Raw genomic sequence first — 27,242 nt, forward strand, 5'->3', positions numbered from 1 at the left:
CCTTGTATCAACGGTTCAGGCTGGTGGTGGTGGTGTCATGGTGTGGGGAATATTTTCTTGGCACTCTTTGGGCCCCTTGGTACCAATTGAGCATCGTTGCAACGCCACAGCCTACCTGAGTATTGTTGCTGACCATGTCCATCCCTTTATGACCACAATGTACCCAACATCTGATGGCTACTTTCAGCAGGATAATGCGCCATGTCATAAAGCTGGAATCATCTCAGACTGGTTTCTTGAACATGACAATGAGTTCACTGTACTCAAATGGCCTCCACAGTCACCAGATCTCAATCCAATAGAGCATCTTTGGGATGTGGTGGAACGGGAGATTCGCATCATGGATGTGCAGCCGACAAATCTGCGGCAACTGTGTGATGCCATCATGTCAATATGGACCAAAATCTCTGAGGAGCTTCCAGCACCTTGTTGAATCTATGCCACGAAGAATTGAGGCAGTTCTGAAGGCAAAAGGGGGTCCAACCCTTTACTAGCATGGGGTACCTAATAAAGTGGCCGGTGAGTGTATATATCCATAAATAAATATACTGCATGTCCCAAAGGAAGGTGGAAAATGTCTGAAAGCAAAATTAAGGCGCAGTCCATGTAAGAGTTTGCCGCACATCTCACTGATGGCGCACGATTGATTATTACCGTCTACCCATTATTTACTTAGAGCAGTGCACTACTTTAATACATCGGGCTGTGCTTTCCGGAGACTGATCTCCGATGCCGACAGTCATGCTTGCGCCAGAATTAGTAAATCTCCCCCGCTGTGTCTGATGCTGGATAATTAATCTGGCACAGTGTAAGGCTGGATTCACACGACCGCAAGGGGGACATATATACGGCCGACGTATATACGGCCGATATACGTCCCCCATAGTGCCCCGATATACGTCCCCATTGATACCGCCCCGTACCCCGTGAAAAAAAAGGACATGTCCTATTTTTTCAGGGCATACGGCGCCATGCGCCATGTATCCCTATGGAGAGGGGCGGGGGTGAGCAGCACTCTCCCCCTCCTCCTCTCCCCGCGCGCTGCCGTGTGCCCGCCGTGCTACGGTACGGCGGGCACCGGTCATGTGAATCCAGCCTTAGACTGGTGAGATCACTGGTGAGTACTCTGCTATTAGTTGGTCTAGTTTGCTGTGCCAGTATATTGAATTTTCTGGTGCACAGGTTATTTTCTGGTGCGGCAACGCCCCCTTTTGCCAAGGTCATGCTACCTTTTCAGAAAAGTCGGAAAACTTCCTAAAAATGGTCTAAAACCCTCAATAAAAGTGGAACATTGATACATCTCTCCCACTTTGTGTAGTTCTATACATATTATTCTAATGGACAATATGGGTCCATGGAGGCATAAAAATTAACATGCAACGACTGCTGTTGTTGGTGCGTGGATGTGAATTCCAGGTCACCGCTGAGCCTCCGTGAACAAAGGGGCCGGAAGTGACAGGCAGCACGGCGCTCAGTCGTGCAAGAGAGAGGTAAGTAGATGCCATGTTAAGAAAACAACCCCAGACAACACATGTAAGACTGAGTGATACTGACCTGTGAGTCATTGCTGAAGATGGAACAAACCCTATAAATTAGTTTATAAGGATGTGGAGACTGTCATCCAGTGGTTAGTTACTAGGACAGGCTAAAGATACCAAATACTGGGGGGGATTTATCAAGAGCTGACACACCCTATGCCAGAATAAGCCATGATAAATGCCCCCAATTCACTATTCAATCTATTATTCAGTCTATTATTTAATTGCGTATTTGGCTGAGGATAAAATAATAAGTAATAATATTGTTTAAGGGTCATATTTAGTGTGTTATTACTTTAAAATATTATTAGTCGAATAATGTAATGTAATAACCACTATTTTGCATCATATATTCCAGCTGTGCATCAATTTTGTCTGCTTTCAAAGGTTCTTTCTACTTTAAAGGGGTTGGGCAGGAATAACTACTAATGCATGAACAAAGTGCATATAGCCAAAAGCAATAGACCCTGTGTCTCTATAGAGGTTAGGTGCTGTGACTAATACTAAAAGCTTCCATCTACTACAAGCACTTAAAGCCAAATGCATCTGAATCTATGGCCCAGATTTATTAAAGCCCCTTCACCAATTTTCTGTCTGACTTTGCATATTCTTTTCAGTGCAAACTGCTTGCACAAGTATTTATAAAGTGTCCACTACACATTTGTGTCGCAGCTGCACTATACTTCACTGAAATGGGCGTTCCTGTCCTCAGTCAGACCATGAGCCACATTTATCATGCAAAGTCTGACAGAATTGTGTTGCACTCCCCATGTTAAAGGTGCACCAAATAAAAGTTGGTGCACTTTGTCAGAGCAGTGCAGGGAGCACCAGATTCATTAAGAACAGGCACCAGAAATCCTGAATATGGGGCCCACTGCACATTTTTAGTAAATATGGGCCTTGTGCACAAAAGAGCTGATTGGTGTTATTCCCCAACCAATCAACTATCCTGCTGATAGGCCAACACCTTTAAATCAGAAATTTGTACAGTAACCAAACACGCCATTTTAGATCATTCTTAAAAAAATCTTTAATAGTCATAATTATATATATATATATATATATAAAAAAAAAGAAAATTAAAAGCATTTTAAAGGAATTCATAAACCTCATATCCCTAAAAATGTAAAATCTAGGCAGTTGCATTATTATCAGTGTAAAAAATTCTAATAGTTATATTTCCCCAGTGTCCTGTATTACAGATTCTGATAACCCAGTGCTGCCATTTCCCGTCTGCAATGCTCTGATCCACAGACCATTTGGCAACAAAGTTGCATAAAAATGCTTGTGAGTGCAATGTTATTACGAATTGATTTAATGTTTATAGTGTCTACCATCTAGAACGATATCTGAAACAATAACACTAAGAGTTATGAGATTTAAATTTAATGTGCATGTCTATATGTCTTATGTAGCATAAAGATGGTGCAGTAAACTGCTGAATAGGAAATATTTTGGCATGAGAGTATAGTATGAATTTGGGGTTTTCTTTTTACAGGTCAAAAGTAGGATTAGTCGTGGCTAATATCTTAAATGTAATGTTCTTCTAAAGTAAAGATGATTCAGGAATTTAATATAGACGTTCTTCTGTTCATAAGGGGAATTTGTCAGCAATACAAAGCTGACCATAGATGACCGAACAAAGTTGCAGACAGTGTTGTGTTTGTTTTTAGTAGAAGCAGGACTGTAAAATGCATTTATATTCCAGGATTGTAGCTGGACTTGGAGCACTCTGGTTCACTGGTGCGAGAGATCTCTTCAATGAACACAGCACAACCCCTTTCCTGTGATTAACTGCTCTAATATTCAGTTACTACTTACATACAGTTCTTAACTCATACACAAACATTTATGCACTCGTACACACATATAGTTTATATACACAGGCATTCAGCATATAGACACACATACAGTGTATACACAAGTTGTATACATCACATATGTTATATACATATTATGCTGTACAATGTGGTGCATAATATGTATATTATGGTACATATCCTCCATTCTTTAGTGTCAGGTCAGATGCTGGGGCCCCCAGACACTGTGGGCCCCATAGCTGCTGCTATGGCTGCTACCACTGTAGCTACGCCACTGGTGATGGTGTTGAGCTGCCCCATCACATATTGTCAATGGTTTATCTGTGTTATCTGATTCCGATTTTATAATATAGATTACCATTTATTATAGTTATTCCTGTCATCTTAATAAGATGATTAATTATAAGTAATTTCTATAGAAGATGAAAAAACAATAGGTCATTTTCAGATGCATTCTCTTCAAAGGTGCCCACCTCAACGGATTTCAGTTCAGTTCTTACTCATGGGTAAATTATAAACCCTTATAACTGATCATTAATTATGTAACATTAAAGTAGCAAAATATTTAAAACTTTGAAGAGTAGCTAAACGTTTAAAGCTATTTTTTATTTCAGAAGAGAATATTGCAGCCGATTTTAGGAAACTATATTCAATATACTTTATTAATGGAAATCTACCTTCCAAATGGAGCAGGTTATCACAGTCACGGTGCCTGGGTCTATGAGGAAGTGTCCCTGGTTTATCATGCTGGATTTTGATGGTAGATTTCTAAAAAATGTGGTATTCCCTTGAAGACAAGTTTCTTAAGTGTACTCAGGATAACAAAATCAAACATTCTCTAATTCACTGTTATTGACAAAAATAAGGCATTCCACAGATATAATTCCAACCTGTCTCTATCAGTCCTGGTGTACACAATTTCAGTTGCTCATGGTTGCCAACCCTGTATCTTCTGACTTTAGGGTCAGAAGGCCATCTTGGTTTTCTGTGTGATGACCGTGGAGCTGAGTTTCTCTCTATCGGCTCCCTGCCTCTAGCCCCTCCCCCCTGCAGTCCAGAACGGAGCTCTTACTGATACACAGAGTTCTGACACTGAGTTCCTGCCGGCAGCAGGATGAGGAGAACTACAAGCTACAGAGAGATATCTGGGAAGGGAGAGGGGGAGGAAGGAACAGCAGATCTAGCAGTGTGTTGTGGAATAGCAGAGATGTAGAAGGCTGAGGGTGTCATTGTGTGTAATAGGCATCTCATAGATCTCATCATCTCTGATCTGTCTCATCTCACTTTCTATGTGTCAGATACTAGTACAATGTTCAAAAGGTAAATGAAAGTGTATATAAACCTGTACCCTGATAATTTAACCACATTTCCAGCTCACATAACTAGATGGATGATGTGTCGGCTTAGAGATTTCCCACCCACACTCTGGGATTTTGCACTGAGCAGCCTAGGGAGTGATAGGAGCTGTTACAGCAATAAAACTGAAATGGTAAAGTAAGGGGTTAAAATTATCTTTATTGTGTAAACATCAATTAGGGGATTAAAAATTTTCTTTTGTGGGAAAACGCCTTTAAGGAACAAATCTCTCCATTCCTTTTATTTGCTCCTTCTCCTGAAAGCTTTCCCAATTTTGTATACAGCAGGTAGGGACAGGAGGCTAACTTAACTTACAAAATATTTTATGTGACAAGTTCTGTAATGAAATAAGTCAATCCATTGTCTGCAAAGAAATGATTATAAATTTTATCATCTTCTCCTTTTCAGCAAGTGTGAGAAGATGGAGAAGCTGATTTAGGCTACATTCACACTACAGTATGGGGGACGTATATACGGCCGACGTATATGCGGCCGATATACGTCCCCCATACACTTCTTTGGGCTCACGGCGCCCTACGGGAGCGGTATGGTGCGGCACCGTACCGGTCCGTAGCCCGGGAAAAGATAGGACATGTCCTATCTTTTCCCGTATTACGGCGCCGCGGCCATACATCGCTATGGAGAGGGGCGGGGGTGAACTGCGCTCACCTCCTCCTCCTCTCCCCGCGCTGCCGTGTGCCCGCCGTGCTACGGTGCGGTGTGAATGTAGCCTTACACAAACATTTATACAAACTTTTAAAAACCCAGACAAGGAAGTATCTTTCTGAATAATGCATATTACAAGTCTACTTGTCCTTGTTAGTGCTCCGTACTTTGGCATCAAACTTCACTCCTTGGAATGCACTGAAAGCTTTCAAAGCACGTTCTGGTAAGAACCTGTAAAATAGATGAAGAGAGCATAGGGATCTTATAAGATAGCTGCCTCTTTTCAAAGTTGTCTGGTGTTGGCACACTTGTGTCTTCTTATGTTTGTCTGAGATACATAAGAACTTGTTTTTTTTGGTAGTGTGAGTTTGCACATTTATTTTCAATTTTTTTTGCAGGCATTTTAAAACATTTATAGAAGAAAATATGGGTCGATTTGCGTCTAAAAATCTCTGATTTGCTCAAAAGTAGGGGGTGAAGAAGGCCCAAATCAAAGAAAACATCTGTCTTGAAAAGATACATTAGAAGCACCGCAACAGGCACACACACTGGCAAACTTCTGAACAACATGGGTAGGCACACAAAAAAGGCTCAAATAATTTGCATTGAGAAGCAATTAGACCCTGCTAGAGTTGCAGAAAGATCACATTATACTGAAATATGGTAGTATTGCAGTGTATAATATCAGTGATCAGACCCCTGTGATCAAACCCCCTAGGGCAGTGGTGGCGAACCTATGGCACGGGTGCCAAAGCCGGCACTCAGAGCCCCCTCTATGGGCACCTGTGCCATCACACCAGCGCAGAGTTTGCCAGATAGGACTCAAGGCCTCCTGCAGTCCCAGGCAGCCCAGGACCCTAGAAGGAAGCTACAATGATAATCCAAACTTCTACTCCTTGTTTCTACTGTATTGGTGTCCTCAGGTGCCTATACAATTTAAACAAGTGCAGGGAGTAATAAGTTACTGCTTAAATTGTCGCATTAGCACTTTGCGAAAAATATGTGGGTTTTAGTTGCAGTTTGGGCACTCGGTGTCTAGAAGGTTTGCCATCAATGCCCTAGGGGGTCTAAAAGAAAAGCCTATTCTTCCCTAGAACAGAAATAAAAATAAACAAACATAAACATGTTGGGTATCCTGTTTCCCAGAATGCCAGATCTACCAAAATCATTATTCCCTGTGGTGCACCCTGTAAAATAAACCAAAACACCACCTTTTTCAAAATGAAACCTCCCTACGCCAAAGTTATGGTCACCAGAATATGGTGAAACATTTTTGTGCTAAAGATTTGATTTTTACTATATGTATTAAAATGTAAAAAAAAAAACTATATACATTTGGTATGGATCATACCAACCCAACAGCAAAGTGGATATGTCATTTGGGCCGTACCATGAAAATCATAAAAACAGAGCCCCGAAGAAAACTACTAAACCTTTATACAGTAAGTGGAAAAATAAAAAAGTTATGTAAAAAAAACTGAGGTGCGAAAATAGAAAAGGGCAAGGGGTTAAAGCCTTTTGTCTATGGTAAATGGGAAATATTTGTTCAACAAAACTATTATTTGGGCAACAATATAATATACTTACAATTCTAGTACTCCAGATAGAGACACAAAAGGTGGAATATAAATCATCTTCTTATTAGTTAAGATACCATCTACCAAAGTCTTGGCTACATCTTCAGGTACTAGCACAGGAGCAAATCTGAAAGAAATGAAATGTTTATCTATGAACTGTAAATGATTTAGTACACAAATACACTCACCATCTTCTTGCTTATATTAATACTATAGATAAATATGCTATAAGGGAACTTGTCACCACATTTTTACAAAAACAGCTAGTGACATTTTTGTATAGAGCCCTATTAACCCCTTAACGACGTGTGCAGAGCCCTCTCCATAGCTGGTAAGTCTTTGCTGCATATTGCAAATCGTTATCCCGCAGATCGCCGCCAGCAAAGCTGATTGCAGCTTCAAAAAGATGGCGGCACCCATATGTGACGTCATCAGGGAGTGGCGATTGTGGAGACCCGAGGCTGTCTTGTTTTTAACTATTTAATTACAAAGGATGATTTGCATATTGTAATGAATTAGGAGGAAAATCTCCTTATACTGCCATACTGTAGTCAACCAGACAACCTAGGGTTAAAGTACCCTAGGGGGTCTGAAAAATAGTAAAAGTAAAAATAAAAAAAGTTAAAAATAAAATGAAACATTCAAATTACCCGCCTTTCCCTAGAACTGATATGAATATAAATAAACAGTAAAAATCATAAACGCATTAGGTATTGCCGTGTCCGAAAATGCCCGATCTATCAAAATATAATAATGGTTCTTCACAGCGTTTAACCTCTTAACGGAAAATAGCGCTCAAAGTTGAAAATGTCACTTTTTTGCCATTTTAAAACACATAAAAAATGAAATAAATAGTGATCAAAAGGTTGTACAGTCCGAAAAAATTGTAGCATTAAAAATGTCATCAAAAGTCGCTAAAACGACACCATCCACAGCTCTGTACACGGAAGTATGAAAAAGTTGTTAGTGCCAGAAGATTGAACACCCCCCCCCCCCCCGACAAATTTTTTGTACAGGAGGTTTTAGTTTTTGTAAATGTATGAAAACATAAAACCTATACAACCTCACCAACCCAAAGAATAAAGTAGACATGTTATTTGGGGCGCACAGTGAAAGCCCTAAAATATAAGTCCACAAGAAAATGGCGCAAATGCGTTTTTTCACCATTTTCCCTGCATTTGGAATTTTTTCTCAAATTTTTTTTTCCTGTGAAGTGCAATTGGTTACGCAGAAAACAAGCCCTCACAGAGCTCTTTACGTGTAAAAATAAAAAAGTTATAGATTTTTGAAGGTGGAGAGTGAAAAATGGAAATGAAAAAACAAAAAAGGGCCAGGTCGTTAAGGGGTTAAGTAACATTCCCTTCTTTAAGCTAATATACGTTTCCCTTAGATGACATCACGCTGGTCACATGACATGAAGTGCCCAATGATATAACAGAGAACTCTCTCAATCTTCCATACAGCAGCATGTTCTGTAGCAGTAAGACCTGTCAATCGTGACCACTGAATATGCAGGGCCTTATTGGACTCAGGTGAATTGTATATAAGTTTACAAACTGAATTTTTGAAACATTGTAACAATGGAAAGGAGCAATTTAGGGAGAAGGACAATTCTTTTTAATCATTGTTTTTGTTGAAGTATTTATTTTGTGTGGGTTAATTTGCATGGGAGGTTCTCTGTAAGCATTGCATTACAACAGCACGTATAACAACCTACTTGAACTTGGGAATCACATGATTTCTTGGTGATCGGTCACATGAACACATTTCTGAGTGTAAAGGTGGCAAGGCACATAAACAAGAGTTGATAAAATTGAATGATTTTCACCAGAATGATTGTTGTCCAAGATGCAATGAGGCAACAGATTACTAAAATTGCCTCATTTGTTTATTTTTCAGCTAGGGATTGTAAGAAGCTTTCTGAGTCACCAATGATTGCTCTACAAAGACACAAATGTGGAAAGTGGCATCATTGCATTTCTTCATTTCTGGGAATGGTAATTGGGTATGTGCATGTATGGTACCTCAACAGCTCTAATTATAGGGTCAATAAGTAATACAAAATGATATGTACCAGATGAAATCAGGTCTCCATCCTGTCTTTTCTAACCATCTAGGCTGCATTCACACGACCGTAGGGGGGCGTATACATGGCCATGCAGCCTTACATACGTCCCCATAGGCCGGAAATGGGTGCACTGAGCGATACGGTGCCGCATCGGAGCTGACTCTGTTGGAGCTGAGCGGGGACACATTCATGATTTTGGGCGCACAATCTTAGTAAATAGCTGCAGGGTGCATAATAGTCGGACAATACACTTTCTGTGAACTCCAGTGACCGGGTATGTAAATGTGCCCCAATGTGAAATATTGTTATCACCACAGTCCTTTAAACATCACCAAACATGTACACTATGTTCAGGATTTTACCTTGTGCTTGGATTTTTAACGAAGCCAGTATCCACAAAAACAGGACAAAGGCAGGTTGTTTTTATTTCTGACATCTGTAGTGCTGAAAGCTCCGCAGTCAGGGCTTTATGGTATCCGACAGCAGCAAACTTTGTAGAGCTATAACGTAATGGAAAAAAAAAATCACCCTATCATTCAAATGATTACATTTGCCAATAATCCTTTAAAGCACATCTACCACCAGAATGAAGGATTGTTAGCCAAGCACACTGACACTGAAAAAGTCACAGAATTAGAAAAATTACAGTATCTATAGACCTGCTAATGATACAAATATAGAAACAAAATGTGTAACACCCATTTAAATGGCTGCAGGGAGATCATTTCTATGGCAACTCTGAATTCTGAGCTAAGACCCCAGGGCTGTCCATAATAAGCCTATAAGGTCCTATTACAGACGGGTGTAAGGCTGTCTTGGAGATCGTTGCTCCCTGGTTACGTCACAGGGAGCAATTATTTTAGCCAATATGGAGGCAATATGGATTGCGGGTGTTACCGTGGGTGTTTGCTGCAATATGAAGCAAACACCCACCTTGTCTGGAGAGGGATCAGCCTGTGAGCCCTCTACATACACCTGCAGCCGACATGTGACATACTATTACACCACATGACGGTACGGGGTTAAGGCAGGCTGCTCAAGTTACCGTGAGGAACATGCAGGTTGCCATTGTCACTTTGCATAAAAGTTTTATGGCAAAGTCGTTGTGCTGTAAGTAAACTTCAAATGAATGTAATCTTCCCTCATGACGGCCTCTTCATGGCATTACCCACATGGTTTTTCCATCTCTGTCTATAGTTGCTTTTGAGGCAAAAGCAAGACTTTTCTCTGATGAATTTACACCTATATTCCAGTCTTGCTCTACACCATAATGTACCACAAAGTCAATAAAGCAGCTGTAGCTAAATGTCTGGGTCAAAGCACTTTCTGGTGGTTTGTGTAGCCCAAGGTGTGGCTTGTGCTGTCCAACGCAATACCCCATTCTTAGTCCCAGAAAAATGTCTGCAAAGTTTCCTGGATAGGAGACAAGTTCTACAAAATGCACCAAAATTTATGTTTCAAATTCAAGGGGTTTTTCAAAAACAGGGACACTTTTAGTAATAATCTATTTCTGTTACAAAACATATAGATAAATCACTAGCACAAGTGAATTCAAGAAACTTATCAAAGGAAAATAATACTATCCCCCCCCCCCCTTCTGTTCTTTTAAGGGCTCAGCAGGGGCCAGTAACAAAATCAGTTACTTTACTTTCCATTTTTCCATAATTTGTTATTCCCGATTTTACATGACTCCATGCAGAAATATTTTTTTTCTAGGAAGCCCATTAAATAATAAGTTTATATTTTTTTCTGCACTTTGGTATAATGGCCTGTATAATCCTGCTAATTCTTGAGTGTGTGCTCATTATAGAGAAAATTTTAGGATACATCATTGCAGCTAGTGACCATCCACCAGAGTTTTAAAGCATGCAGATCTCAACAAAGTACTATTGATTTATACAAGTTTAATAAAAGGTTGGGTAGGCATTATATTACAATATAAATTCTAAGATACTTTATAAAATCTTACCAATAGTCCACCAGAAATGGGACCCCAAATAGTCCAGCTGATGAAGCAATAGTCACAATGTGTCCATGATTCTTTCTCATCATTGATGGCAGGAATGCCCTTGTGGTCTAGTGTTACAAAGATATTATTCATGAATATAGAACAAAGCAAACATATTAGCAATACCAAACCTTGTATTGTGAAAGATGAAAATGGACATACATAATTCAGATTGTATACAGGTTGTATAACTGAGATTTTATGGTGCCAAAATAATGCCTTTTAATAATGGTTTTATGGATAAAATATACCTCCTGACCATCCCCAATCTGGTGGGACACTCACGGATTTTGGCTTTGTCCTGCCGTCCGGGATAGTGGGAGGTATGTCCTGTACATCAACTTCGGATGGCGACAGAGTTGAATAAAATGACAATGCAGAGAGTCATCAGTTCTCTGGATTATTGCTGTCCCTTTGCTGTTGCTGTCTGCAGAAGAGGGTGACAGGCACAATGCCATGATGTCATCCCATCTCCTGGCTTCAGACCTGTATACAGCAGCAATGAAGAGAACATCTGCTGTTGGAGAATGGGTGAGGTGAATATCTGTGTTTATAACTTTCTTATATAGTTAAGGAGTAGGTGAGGGGGCACAATTGAGGGAAGTGCTTGAGGACGCATAATATGAGGAAGAACTTCTGGGGTGGCCACAATATTAGAGGGAGCTGCCCAGGTAGGCACAATATGAGGGGGAGCACAATATTGGGATATTGGTGGGCACTATATGAGGAGGGCACAATAGGTGAGAACAATATCAGAGGGTGCGGGGGGCACAATATTAAGGGGGAGCTGGAGGACACAGTATCATAGGAGCTGCTGGGGGGCACAATATGAGCGGAAGCTGCTGGGGGATGCGCAGTACGAGGGGGACACAATATGGGGCGGGGGGGGGGGGGGAATGGCCACAATGTGACAGGGAGCTGGAAGAGGCATGTTCTCTTTCGCTACCAAAAAGTTGTAAGGTATGGATAACAGATACTACCAAAGTAAACTGAGTATGTAGAGGTCATTATTTATGGTCCTATGATCCATACTGGAAACCTGTCACAACTACCCACTCTATGAATGAACTAACAATACTTTAGAGATTGGCCTTTAAATAATATAATCCAGTTACAATAATTAATGGGTATATGGGACAACTATACTTACCCAAAAGTGAGCAATCACATTCACATCAAATATCTTCTGAATCTGGCTATCCTCTAGTGACAGTAGGTCGGCACAAAATACAACACCAGCATTATTTATTAGGATATCAACATCTCCCACTTCTTGCTTCACCTTGAAAAGGAAATAAAACATTTAGACTAGTTTTAAACTAGTTAGGGCATTTTCACTTACACTGAATGACTCTCAATCTTGTAAGAGGATGGAAAACTCTGTAAACAATCATGAATGGCCATTTTATAGGAGCTGCACAATGGAGAAAAGTGTCCTAAGCTTTTGCCCTTGGCTGTGCCTGTTATCGTACTCTAGTTTAACGTGATTTCGTTTTTTCCTTTACAACTCATTTAAATCAACATTTATCTATTAAATGTACATCTCACAACATTTTTATTTTTTCTGCAATACATTATATGGTGTATGATGTTGTGCTTATATCCACTTGCATCTGCTCACCAGTAGTGGACCCATGGTCAAACAATTTTACAGGTAATAAAGGTATCACCCATATTATGTGACAATCAGAGTAGGTGGGTGTGGGCACAGCTTCCATTACATGCAGTTACTGCAAGGTAAATGATATATGAGTTGTCAACCTTTATTAACACTAATAAATATTGAATATTTTTTAACTTTTTCAGCTCAGATAAAAGTATTGGTTCCCCATATTTGACTAGTCAAAGCCTCTGCTACTCAATAACTCCCACTTCTGTCATTATCATCAGCAAAAATATTGTACACCAGGAGCTTATTTTTAATTTAATTTCATATGTAGCTTCTTGGAATATAATTTTCACAAATTTTTGCGCAGACACCGTTTTTGTGGGTTTTTTTGGGAGAATAAACGCTACTGTATAGGTCACACAATGTGTGGAAGTATACGCCACCGCAGCATATAACAGTGATGGCGAACCTTTTAGAGCCTGAGTTCCGAAGCTTCAACCAAAAGCCACTTATTTATAGTAAAGTGCCAGCACAGGAATTTAAGCAGTCATTTATTTCTCCTTGTTCTTTGACAACTTTCAATCGTTCTGCCTCCTAAAAAAACACCAACACAGTTGAAAGGAGGAGGGCAAATTCACCTATCATTGTAGGAAGATTCTTTAGGAATATTCTTTGAGTTCTGTCTGGTGAACTTCATGCTGGGGTGATGGCCTGGGTGCCCACAGAGAGGGCTCCGAGTGCCGCCTCTGGCACCAGTGCCATAGGTTCGCCACCACTGATATAACAACTTTTGCAAGGCCATGCAATGCCGGATACATCAACAGAGAAATTTTTAACAGATCAGAACAGACATTGGACAATAGTGGGAATGTAATACAGTCAGATCACATCTCTTGATGCTTCTGTGTTATAGAGACTCCTGTCATCTTATTATGATAACCTCTAAATCTGCTTTCATCCTTTACAACACAGATTTTGACTGGCAGATGTATATGTGCTTCTTCTCGAGCCATAGCCCCAGAATGCAGGCAATCCCCCTATCCTCATTATGTGAGTTGCAAGCTTCAGGGATTGTAACCATGGGAGCGAGTAGTGAGAGATTTACATGAGTGCAGTAATGTGATTACAGATAGTTAGACACATGGCCAAACCACATGATGAGGATGTAGGAAATGTCAGGTAGTTTTTCAATGCAGTGTTGTATTTATGTCTAGAGCAGTCCCATCATCTCTCCTGAAATGTATGTATTAATATACTTTTCTCCCTCATGATATAACAATTCTAAAGATATTTTTCTTTTACACAGTGTGACCTATATTTCTGTATTTTTTTTTCACAATATTAATTTGGAGTTTATATTCAAAATAGTATTGGGCTACACTTTTACCTTATCGGCAGAGGCAATGATGTCCTCACGTTTGCTGCAGTCCACCACATATGTATATACTTTGGCTCCAATTTTTCTGCATTGTGCAGCTGTTTCCTCAACACCATTCTGTCAAGATAATAAAACAATAGTCATTACGTATTGCCAAGTAGCCATGTCATATGTGCCACAAGCACAATCATGCATCAACCCCCATGACCACCATAGATCCAGGCAACTCAGATAATGTGTAACTAGTAAATGTAATGTAATAAACACGTTAAATATTGGATTGGATTATGTTTACAGATACAAGTACAGTTGCTAACAACTAGTTGTTATTTTTAGGATGAAAAACAGAGAAAGACTGTGGAGGTCTATAAATTTAATCATAGGTACACTTCAACTGTGAGACACTGAAACTAAAAAAAATTATTGCACTAAATAAAAATTTGATTACCTACCAATCAAGAATTCTGTCTCTCTCAGTTTATATCCTCCTACTCTGCATTCATTACCTGTGAACTCATTACTCATTGCACATGTTTGAATTTTCTACCTGTTTAAAAAACACAACTACTGTCAATAACACTCTAACCTCTCCAACGTGGCCATTGATGGTCAAATGAGACCAGAATATAACTTTTTGGTATCAACTTCACTTGCCATGTTTAGAGGAAGAAGAAGGATGAGTACAACCCTTAGAACACTCTCTCAACTGTGAAGCATCAGGGTGAAAACATCATAATTTGGAGATGCCTTTCTGCAAAGCCGACAGGGCAACTAAAGCTTTAGTAGAACTTGAAGGCCCTGGAGTGGCCTAGATGTCTCCAGATCTGTATCTAACCAAAATCTTTGGAGGGAGCTGAAACTCAATGCTGATTAGCTACAACCCTCAAACCTGAAAACCCTGTGGAAGACCTGCATGGAGGAGTGGGCCAAAATCCCTGTTTCAGACTTGGTTGTGACTTCTGTATGCAATAAAAGGTTTCTGTACCAAATATTAATTTCCGTTTTTCAAATATATCAAATACTTCTCTGGGTGTGCTATAGGGCAGTGATGGCTAACCTATGGCACTGGTGCCAGAGGTGGCACTCAGAGCCCTTTCTGTGGGCACTCAGGCCATCACCAGAGATGACTCCAGGGATCTTCCTGCAGTCCCAGACAGACAAGGACTTGCTGTGCACAGAGCTATTTTAAAGGGACAGCTGTACCTGGGACTATTTTCTGCTTTATTGGTGTCTTCAGGGTGCTGGTATCAATAAAATCTGTGACAGAGAAGGGAGTATAAATCACAAATTACATTTCTGTGTTGGCACTTTGCGATAAATAAGTGGGTCTTTGTTGTAGTTTGGGCACTCGGTCTCTAAAAGGTTCGCCATCACTGCTATAGGGGAAGGCAGGTCATTTTGCCTTTCTTTTCCCCACAGTTTAGTTACACAGTATATACCCTCCCTCCTGAAAGTGGATGAACATGCAATCTTCTGAACATTTGTAGAACATGCTGTAATATTACTGCAATATTACTGTTTTATATAACACAGGCAGACTTTAATAGACACAAGTGACTGGAAAGCCTTTAAGCCTTTAGAAGTCTTCAGGCTTTCTTAGGGTAGTAACAGTACCCCCAATATGCACATGGAGAGCTGTTCCATTGCTTCCACTTTAAATTTAAAGAACATCTGCCATCAAAATGAAGCATAATAAACAAGGGGCACTTGCTCATAGATCTAGGCACTGTGGTAATCTTCTTATACGCTCACCGGCCCATGCTAGTAATGGGTTGGACCCCCTTTTGCCTTCAGAACTGCCTCAGTTCTTCTTGGCATAGATTCAACAAGGTGCTGGAAGCATTCCTCAGAGATTTTGGTCCATATTGACATGATGGCATCACACAGTTGCCGCAGATTTGTTGGCTGCACATCCATGATGCGAATCTCCCGTTCCACCACATCCCAAAGATGCTCTATTGGATTGAGATCTGGTGACTGTGGAGGCCATTTGAGTACAGTGACCTCATTGTCATGTTCAGGAAACCAGTCTGAGATGATTCCAGCTTTATGACATGGCGCATTATCCTGCTGAAAGTAGCCATCAGATGTTGGGTACATTGTGGTCATAAAGAGATGGACATGGTCAGCAACAATACTCAGGTAGGCTGTGGCATTGCAACGATGCTCAATTGGTACCAAGGGGCCCAAAGAGTGCCAAGAAAATATTCCCCACACCATGACACCACCACCAACCTGAACCGTTGATACAAGGCAGGATGGATCCATGCTTTCATGTTGTTGATGCCAAATTCTGACCCCACCATCCGAATGTCGCAGCAGAAATCGAGACTCATCAGACCAGGCAACGTTTTTCCAATCTTCTACTGTCCAATTTCGATGAGCTTGTGCAAATTGTAGCCTCAGTTTCCTGTTCTTAGCTGAAAGGAGTGGCACTCGGTGTGGTCTTCTGCTGCTGTAGCCCATCTGCCTCAAAGTTCGACGTACTGTGCGTTCAGAGATGCTCTTCTGCCTACCTTGGTTGTAACGGGTGGCGATTTGAGTCACTGTTGCCTTTCTATCAGCTCAAAGCAGTCTGCCCATTCTCCTCTGACCTCTGGCATCAACAAGGCATTTCCGCCCACAGAACTGCCACTCACTGGATGTTTTTTCTTTTTCGGACCATTCTCTGTAAACCCTAGAGATGGTTGTGCGTGAAAATCCCAGTAGATCAGCAGTTTCTGAAATACTCAGACCAGCCCTTCTGGCACCAACAACCATGCCACGTTCAGAGGCACTCAAATCACCTTTCTTCCCCATACTGATGCTCGGTTTGAACTGCAGGAGATTGTCTTGACCATGTCTACATGCCTAAATGCACTGAGTTGCCGCCATGTGATTGGCTGATTAGAAATTAAGTGTTAATGAGCAGTTGGACAGGTGTACCTAATAAAGTGGCCGGTGTGTTATCCTTCCTTCTAAAACCAAAATTTAAATGTATGCTTCCAGAGCTCTCTGTGCTGTAGCTTCACAAGCTGTTACACTGTCTCTCAGCACGTCCCTTTTCCTGCTTTATTCTAATGGTAGCAACATACAGTGGGAGTGTGGAAGTGCAGCCTTTGAGTCATATCATAAAGGGGCTCTAGTAGAGCCGCTCTGCTTCCTTCTAAATTATATTTAGAAGTAAGGAGATCATGGATAACAAATATAAAAAGATTACCTACAATTGTGGTGCCTGGAACTATAAGAATGTGTCCCTGGTTTATCATGCTTGATTTTGATGGTACATTTCCTGTTAAAGGGAACCTACCACCACAAATCTACCTATAAAGGTAGATTGAGGGGTAGGTGGATCTATAGGACTACAGGTTATAGGACTATAATCCTTTTAAGGGCTAATGCTCACGTCCCCGCAATTCTTTAATACATTTTATTCCCCTAATATGTAAATTTTGTAAAGAGGCTACTGGGATGTGTAGTAGCCGGAGCTGAGGTTACGAGGCAGAAGATTTCACGTAGGAAGATCAAGGAGGCTACTGGGGCGTGGAGTAGTCTTAGCTCTTGCTACTCCACGCCTAAGTAGCCTCTTTACAAAATTTACATATTAGGGTAATAAAAGTTGTTAAAAAATTGAAGGGTCGTGAGGATTAGCCCTTAAAAGGCCCATGTTGGTCAGCTTTAACTTCCCCCACCTGACAGCGGAATGGCCAGCCGCGCTCGGAGTGCCCAAGGCAAAGGCATAAATATTCAGAGAGAAACAGAGAAACTCCAGCGCAGGCTCCTTGGTCTTTAAAAACAAATTTTCTTTATTCAGCATACAGCATGGACATACATCGGATAAAACACAGTAGGTTCTGATCTACGTGTTTTGGCTAAAAAGCCTTTAGTCTGTCCTAATGGTGTCACCCACTGCGTCTCTTTCTCTCACAGTCTGTGTTACTTTCAGACACAGGGAGAGGGGCAGCAGGATGAATCATAACTCTCCCTATTCAGCCCCTCCTATTCATCAGTGCTTAGATGTAAACAAAGACCTACAGATCACTTGATGAACATTCAGGGATTATTATTATTAAGGCTGTAAAGGCACATGGGCAACTTATGTAAAAGAATGGCCAACCCCTTTTAGTGAAAGGAACTTTCAAAAGGTTTAATGGTGACCCACCTCCTGAAGTGCCAACTCATCTTTAATCTGTCAACATGTACAGCAGCAATGCTATAAGTCAATATATACCATACATTATATATACCAAAAAGATAAAATTACATTAAGCACACCTTATAATAGCATTACATTTCATTGACTCTTATGAATAATATACTTGATTTATAGTAATTGCTTGCTATAATATAATATTGTAAATGCCTGAGACTTTATAATTGGGTGTGCTTCTAAAAGAAGCTTGGGAGTACAAATTCCCTGTGGCTGACCTCTAATCTGTATCTGTTATCTTTTTCAAGATATTGGCTGTTTTGTAAAAGCCTGTAGTCTAGAGTCCATTAAGTGTCTAAAGGCTACCACTCAAAAGGGGACATGTACCTTTGTTTTGGCTCTTCTTTTTTACAACCTTTATTTTGCACCTAAAACAATGGGGCACATTTACTAAGAACATGGCAAACTGCACTAAATTGAGTTTGCCTGTGTATAGAGCAGTGGGCACAAGATTCTGGATTTCTGGCATTCTCCATGAATATGGCGCTCCCTGCACTGACCCAACAGAGTGCACCAACTTTTTTCTGACATACCTTTAACATAGGGGGTGCAACACAATTCTGTCAGACTTTGCATGTTAAATGTGGCACGCGGTCCGACTGAGCACCAGAATACCCCCTAACTGTGTCACATGAAGACTAGTGGTGCAGGCACTTCTTAAATACATATGCAAGCAGTTTGCACTTAACCGGTTAAGGACCGGGCCCTTTCCTGTTTTTTCATGTCCATTTTTCACTCCCCACCTTCAAAAATCTATAACTTTTTTATTTTTACACGTAAAGAGCTGTGTGACGGCTTGTTTTCTGCGTAACAAATTGCACTTCATAATGATGGTATTAAATATTCCATGCCATGTACTCGGAAGCGGGAAAAAAATTCCAAATGCAATGAAAATGGTGAAAAAACGCATTTGCGCCATTTTCTTGTGGGCTTGGATATTACGTCTTTCACTGAGCGCCCCAAATGACATGTCTACTTTATTCTTTGGGTCGGTACGATTAAGGGGATACCAAATTTGTATAGGTTTTATAATGTTTTCATACATTTACAAAAATTAAAACCTCCTGTACAAAAATAATTTTTTTGATTTTGCCAACTTCTGGCGCTAATAACTTTTTTATACTTTGGTGTACAGAGCTGTGTACGACCTTTTGATCACTTTTTATAGATTTTTTTAGATTTTTCAAAATGGCAAAAAAGTGCCATTTTCGACTTTGGGCGCTATTTTCCGTTACAGGGTTAAACGCATTGAAAAACCGTTATCATATTTGGATAGATCGGGCATTTTCGGACGCGTCGATACCTGATGTGTTTATGATTTTTACTGTTTATTTATATTTATGTCAGTTCTAGGGAAAGGGGGGTGATTTGAAATTTTAGGGTTTTTTATTAGAATTTTTTTTTTTTTAACTTTTTTTATTTTTATTTATACTATTTTTCAGACTCCCTAGGGTACTTTAATCCTAGGATGTCTGATCGATCCTATCATATACTGCCATACTACAGTATGGCAGTATATGGGGATTTTCCTCCTCATTCATTACAATGTGCTATCAGCACATTGTAATGAAGGGGTTAAAACGAAATAGATGGAGACAGATCGCCGCCCCCCGATGACGTCACGGGGAGCGTCGATCCCAGGTAAGATGGCGGCGCCCATGCGCCGCTATCTGTTTGAGGCTGCCGGCAAAGCTGCAAAAACACCCGCTGTAAAAACACCCTAGCAACGATCGCGGATGTTACCGGTAAGCCTTTGCTGCAATATGCAGCAAAGAATTACCGGCTATGGAGAGGGCTCAGCCCGTGAGCCCTCTCCATGCAGTGCGACGCGACCGCCGCCGTGAATACACGGCGGGCGGTCGCGAACCGGTTAAAAGAATGTGCAAAGTCTGACAGAAAATTGGCACAAAACTCTTAGTAAATGTGCCCCAATCTTCTTCCAAAATTCGTCTTTGTCTAGTTTTCTGCAGTGCTCCCTGAGTTATCACCTGAATCCAGATGTAAAAGGTGCAAAGTTGACAAACATTTTGGTGCAAATCCATAACTGCTCCTGACAGAAGTAGAGAATAGTTTAGAGCTGTTAGTTTTTGGGGACCTTAACTTTTTAAAAATTCAAAAATCCTAAGATAAATCTGACCAGCAGATAGAAGGGGGAAAAAAAGCAGGAGCATAAAGCCAAAATTAAGATACATGTACCCCCATTGATTTTCTTCTATAGGGAATTATTGCAGTGCGCTAACTAAAGACATATACACAGACATATGCCACTGTATAGGTATAGACGTGTCACATGACACATTTCTATAAAGTAAAAAAAGGTATAGGGACAGATTTATCAAGCTGTCTGAAAGTCATAATATTCTTAGTTGCCCATGGCAACCAACCACAGCTCCCCTTTAAAATATTCATGATTCAAGAATATTCTGACTTTCAGACAGCTTGATAAATATGTGTGTAGTGAAAAGGAACTGCTGATATGTGTAACAAATTCAGAGCCTAATTATGTATGTTAAAGGAGTATTCCAATCTTGGATATAATATTCTATAATTGTCTAACAGATAGAGAAGAGGCTCTTTCCACTGATTAATCCACTCAAGAATAGTTAAGCAGGAGGCACCTTTCCATTCACTGCTGGCTAGTTGACCCCTGGTCTCTCTCAAATGCAGTATGAATAGAACCTATCTATCTATATCTATATAGCCATAGTAGCATACAAGTCTATGAAACCAAAATAAGTGTTATATAGAGTATAAATAATGCTATAGAGCACATCAATACAAATATGTAAATTGCCTTTTGATTTTAGAGGTTTTTGTCTGTGAAAATAAAACATGTTATTTTGTGCAGGTTCCCACTCATAAAGCTATTGGAAGAACACAGGTACTATATATTGGTTTAAACCAAACAAATCATTTCTTGCTAGGCAGAACTTGGCAATGAATGGAAGCAGTAATACAATACGTCTAGTAAATACAAGACATTTTACCTATCATAGTTATATAGCCCTAGTAAACCTACATATTAACTTACGGTAAGTGAAAAGTGTCACATCCCTGCATGTGTTTACAATGTGTAAAGCATTAAAGGCATTTGTAAACCCCTACGGGACTCAGCCTCCTTTGGCCTTTAGGACGCGTCCCATTTTTCAAATCTGCCCTGTGTCACTATAAGTGGTTATAGCTTTGGAACGATTTAAGTTATCCAGGGGATTTTGAGATTGTTTTCTTGTGACACATTGTACTTCAAATTAGTTTAAAAATTTGGATGCTATCTTTTGTGTTTAATTATAAAAAAAAAAACAAAATTTAGCAAAAATGTGGAAAAATTCTTTATTTTCAAAGTTCTAAATTCTCTACTTTTGATGCAGATAGTCTTGTAAATTACCCCATTATGGAAACTACACCCCTCAACGAAAAACCATTTTTAAGAAGTTTGTTAACCCTTTAGGTGTTTTATAGGGGTTAAAACAAAATGGAGGTGTGGTCTACAAATTGTAATATTTTTTGATAATACATTTTGGGTAGAAAATTAAACATTTGTAATGGATTAAATGAAAAAAGGCGCCACAAAGTGTGATACCCAATTTCTCCCAAGTACACTGATCCCCCATATGTGGTGGTACCTGCTGTATGGGCGCACGCCCGGGCATAGAAGGGAAGGAGGTGCCATGCAGATCAGATCTGCTATGTCACATTGTACAGGCCATAATTTTTTAATTTTTTTTATTGTGGACCTATAGAGGCTTATTTTTTTACCACATGAGATGCACTTTTCTGGTACATAATTTTGGGGCATCTATAGCTAATTGGTGAGTTTTTATTAACTCTTTGATGGTGGAGGAAATGAAAATCATCAATTTTAGGAACATTTTTTTTTTTTTTTTGGCCGTTTACCATACCGTAAAAATAGTATATTATGTTTATTCTATGGGTCTCCATGATTACGAAAATACCTCATTTATATAGTTTTTAAAAAATTTTTCCCATTTTTACTGAATAAAAAGGAATTTGGCAAAAATGTTAATTTTAGCATCAATGTTAGCTTATTTTTTGCAAGAAGGATTGTGCTTTTTAGTGGTCTTATTTTAGAGTGCGTAACTTTTTAAAATCACTTTTTAGAGCATTTTTAAAAGGGTATTAATTAAAAATCATCTTTTTTTCGGAGAGTTTTTTGAGGTTGTTTTTACGGGGTTCACTTGCGGGTCCAATAACAATCCTGTTTTATTATGCAGATTGTCATGGACGTAGCGATAACAAATATGTGAGGGTTTTGTGTATTTTATTCAATTTTATTGAATAAAATCTAATTTGGAGAAAATTTTGTTCATTTTAGCATCACCATCTTTTCATATGCAGAACCTTTTTTATTTTTCGGCAGACAAATCTGGTTAGGGGCTTATTTTTTGCGAGAAGAGTTGTTCTTTTTAGTGGTCTCATTTCAGAGTGCATAACATTCTTTTAATCACTTTGTAGAGCATTTAAAAGGTATTAATTAAAAATGATCTTTTTGAAACGTTTTTTGCATTTTTTCCCCCAGGCATTTACCATGCATGTCCAGTAACGATTCTGTTTTATTATACAGATTGTTACGGACGTGGCAACACCAAATATGTGGCTTTTTTTGTGTGTTTGTGTTTGTACTTTTAAGTGTTTTTATGGGAAAGTGACATTTTAGGGGCTTATATTTTTATGTATTTATTTTTTATTTTTTCTAATGTGTGTTAACTTTAGTGTTTTCAACTTTTTTTTACTTCTACATGCTTGAACTTGAACCAGCGATGCTCTGATACACTTCTCTACAATACTTTTTCATTGTAGAGCAGTGTAAACTGTCTGAGCATGCAGACGCATGCGCAGATAGTTTACAGTCAGACCCAGAAGGGGTAAAAAAGCAGGAACACCATTACTTGCCGCGGTCATGCTTGACCGCGTTGTGTAAGGGGTTAACACTTGTGATCGGAATCGGCTCCGATTGCTTGTGTTAGAGCGCGGTGTCAGCTGTGATAGACAGCTGACAGCCGCTGCTTCTGGTGCCGGCTCCGTTCGTGAGCCGCTGCCAGAAGCAGGACATTATACTAGGTCCCAGTGCACTAAGTATCTAGCCGCAGGGACGTACTATAGCGTCCAGGTGCGCCTAGGACAGTAGTGGCGAACCGATGGCATGGGTGCCAGACGTTGCACTCAGAGCCCTTTCTGTGGGCACTCAGGCCATCGCCCCAGGTGTTGACAGAAGTGCATTATCTTTGGAAGTCATCCCTCTGGACCCACCATTCTTCCTGCACAGAGAGACCCTGGAGAGAAGCTACAATGAATTTGTCCTCCTTCCTTCAACTGTATTGGTGGCCTCAGGAGGGCGATCCAATTGAATGATGTGGAAGAACAGGTGCCAATAATTTACTGCTTAAAATGCCATGTTGGCTCTTAATGGTAATTAAGTGGATTTTGGTTTGCAGTTTGGGTACTCTGTCTCTAAAAGGTTTGCCATCACTGTCCTATGGGTTTAAGGGAGTCATAGTACACCAATCTTGATCTCCCCATATAGTGCAAGACCATACATGTCTTAATCGGAGGTAGTGGACCCACTGAACTACTGCGAACGATGATGTAAGCACACGGTGGACCCGGTATTCAGTAGAGCCCGCTGCCCGCTTCACCAGCTCGCTCCACAGGCGCTACCACAGTACCAAAGAGCAGAGGGCCAGCATTCAGGCAAAAAGTAATTAGGTAAATAAAAAATCCACTTTATTCAAAAAATATTTAAAAACAAATAGTGACGTCCTATAACATGGTAAATCTGACGTGCTTCGGACCGTTCACGGTCCTTAGTCGTAGCCTACTGAAATGCAATAGGGCAGAGTATTTATACATATGATGACTTAACCGGAAACAGATTTTGAGTCACATGATCCCATTAACCCATGAAGTGCCATAAACAGAAACAAAGAAAGAAAAAAATTTTGCTTAATATATATACATAAGGTCATTTCTATAATTAAGACAGGATGAGGATTGAGTCTGCAGCATTAACATCCAAAAAACCTCACGAGATCGTAAGGTCGTGTCCAGTCTCCGCCTCTAGCTGGTCAGGCTACTCTTTCAATCGGTATGACCTGTAAGTTGTTGGTGTTGCCTCCATGTTTATCTGAAAAATGTTTTGATAAACCTGACATATTAGCTATATGTTGTTGCCTGTTTCCCTGTTTTTAGATGCCGCTGTTATATGTTCAGAGATCCTTCTTTTTAGTTTGCATGTTGTGCAGCCCACGTACCGTAGGTTGCAATGTTCACAAGTAGCTAGATAAATTATGTGATCGCTTTCACAGTTCATGTACATTTTTATTGAATATTCCTTTAAAGTAACTGTGGACACAAATTTGGACTTTTTAGCAATGTGTGACATAAATTGCATCGACTACCTCCACATTTAAAATTAATAAATTGGGAGATAGTATTTCGCTTAAATTAGGTGGATTTTTGGACACATATCTGACACCATTAGCCAATATTTGTGATAACCTCTTATCTTGATGTAAAAGGGAAATGTGTTTTTTGATAATATGCAATACTTGATGATATTGCCTACTAAAAGTAGTGCTGAATGTTACAAGCCGATTGTTATTGTGTTTATGATTATTTTTGTTTTTTGATTGAAAATATTCAGATCTGGGTTTGGCATTAACCGATGTTTCAATTCTAGACAGATGATTCTTATTGTAACCTCTCTCGACCAATCTTTTAGATACTTGTTGAGCTGCATTTTTGTAAGTTGTGTTGCTGGAACATATACGTTTTGCCCTGATATATTCTCCTTTGGGGAGATTTTGAATGACATGTGGAGGATGACCGCTGGATGCGTGTAATAATGTATTGCCAGAGATCGGTTTTCTGTATAGATCTGTGTGTACACACGCATTGTGTGAGTCTCCAAATAGCTGAATATCTAGAAATGAGATATTAGTAGATGAAAATTAAAAAGTGAATTTTAAATTATGAGAGTTATTATTCAAATATTGTAAAAAAAGAGGTATGTTCTGAGATGCTCCTGACCAAATGAGAAGACAGTCATCTATATAGCGACCAAACCATGCAATTTGTGACATGAAATGATTATTTGTGCTGTATACATAGAATTCTTCAAACCATGACATCTATAAATTGGCCAGAGTAGGGGAGAATTTGGCTCCCATGGGACATCCTTGTTGTTGAAAATAAAAAACACCATCAAATACAAAGAAATTATTTCTTACAAGAATAAAAGACACCAGGGAAAAATTTCAATATGGCGCAAAAAGCTGGGCTACAGGAGCCGTTGCTGGAGCGTGGACAGGTGAGTAAGCCTGAAGCCAACACGTAGGTACACAGGTGCGCCTGGGCCGCAGGAGTACCCGTGCCAATGCATCAGGATGATTTCTACGGTAGGTCCTTTCTGCGGTACAATTCATAACTTGTATTGTCAATAGTTTTTGAACCAATGAACTTTTTCCATGTGTTATCTATAATTTCCAAGTATTTATTTTGACGTCACATACATGACTTGTAATCTAAGGTCATGGATCCATTTCTGCCATTTCCACTTATCTAATATATAAAGCTGAGTGTATGTGTGTGTGTGTGTGTGTGAGTTTGCTGTATTTTCATTTTCACTGCAAGAGACGGTCATGGACAGGACCCACAGAGACAGTCAGAGACTGTAACTCAGAGACAGTCAGTGACAGTCACAGAAAGAGACGATCAGAGACAGAGAAGGAGACACAAAGAGAGAGTCAAAGAGAGTGACAGTCAGAGAGAGAGATAGATACATATAAATTATTTGTGTTAACCAATTCTATTTTGTTACAGCTAAGAGCAGTTATTTCCTATCCCTGGCAGCGCCAGGATCTACAGCTAGTATCTTATAAATCTTGTAACATCCACGTAAAATTGACAGTACTTTTTGAGCGTCCATGTGCAAACAAATACACAAAATGATCTAGAGTGTGAATACGGACTATCTAGAGTGTATATCAGGTAGCAACAACAAGTGTAAAGTTCATATATCCACCTACACATACTGATTTTTTATCCAGCAGGTAATTGTCTCCCACTCTGCTGGTAGTCCAGTGACAGCTTAGTATAACATATCCCACCTGTATATTATATCTCACCTTATTAATATCCCATAACACTAGGACACTTTGAAGTTTAGCAAACTCTGTGGCTGTGAGCCTTCCTATGCCATGACCAGCGCCAGTGATCAGTACAATTTCTCCACTCACAGATTTCCTTTTCACAGGTATGAATAACTTCACCAGAGACTCCAAGTATGAGTAGATGACAGTCAGCAGCAGCAAAAGGATTTCCAAAATAATATTCATTTTTTCCGGAACTGAGAAAGCTGGACACTCTTCTACACTGAAGGGAAAGGTGTAACAGTAACCTGATGTCACAGACTGGACACTCCCCTAGCTACAGTTAACTCACTGATTGCCATGCTACTGTTTTGGATGAGTTATGTTAAAGAAAAATGTTTTGACATTGAGTGTAAATTCATAACTTTTACAATCTTAACATTTTTCTTTTTAGGTCAAGGTTGTATGAGGCATTATTTTTTGATATTATGCTGTTCCACCTTTTTACTCATACTTTATATGGGACATAGTTTGACAGGTTGCAGATGACACAGTTGCATCAAGGTCTTAAAGGAACTTTTACGTTTTTTGTAAGTCTAAGAAAAAAACATGAAGTAAAGTGGCCAACCCCTTCAAGGGGACTCATAAGTTTTGTCTATATTGAAGAGACCAGTATAACAAGTTACATTATAGTTGGGGTGCCTGGTACATTGGGACCTAGAAGTTTTAAGCTCCACTTCTGCTCTTCATTGTTTCAATTAAACGCTGGTCATCTTATGTGATGTTATATAATCATTAGAAATACTGTTACAGCTATTGGAATATCAGATATGTACAATAGCAAACACAGCGATGAGGCAGCACTCCGTTCAGTGAAAAATCTTGTGTTTTATTCCACCATAGTAGCAATACAATATTGTTTACC

At 39.7% G+C, this 27,242-nt stretch overlaps 1 protein-coding gene across 1 annotated transcript; it reads right to left on the bottom strand.

Annotated features, from left to right (window-relative positions):
- Positions 1-4,010: 4,010 nt before the first annotated feature.
- LOC140070030 (17-beta-hydroxysteroid dehydrogenase 13-like) lies at positions 4,011-26,629 on the bottom strand. Its single transcript, XM_072116364.1, has 7 exons — positions 26,354-26,629; positions 14,030-14,137; positions 12,184-12,315; positions 10,995-11,101; positions 9,388-9,525; positions 6,968-7,084; positions 4,011-5,611 (listed from the first exon to the last, which is right to left on the bottom strand). Exons 1-7 carry the CDS (start codon positions 26,561-26,563, stop codon positions 5,521-5,523), a joined length of 903 nt encoding a protein of 300 aa, XP_071972465.1. The 5' UTR covers positions 26,564-26,629; the 3' UTR covers positions 4,011-5,520.
- Positions 26,630-27,242: the final 613 nt, after the last annotated feature.

Source organism: Engystomops pustulosus, chromosome 1 (assembly GCF_040894005.1).
Source record: "Engystomops pustulosus chromosome 1, aEngPut4.maternal, whole genome shotgun sequence".
Classification (NCBI taxonomy): domain Eukaryota; kingdom Metazoa; phylum Chordata; class Amphibia; order Anura; family Leptodactylidae; genus Engystomops; species Engystomops pustulosus.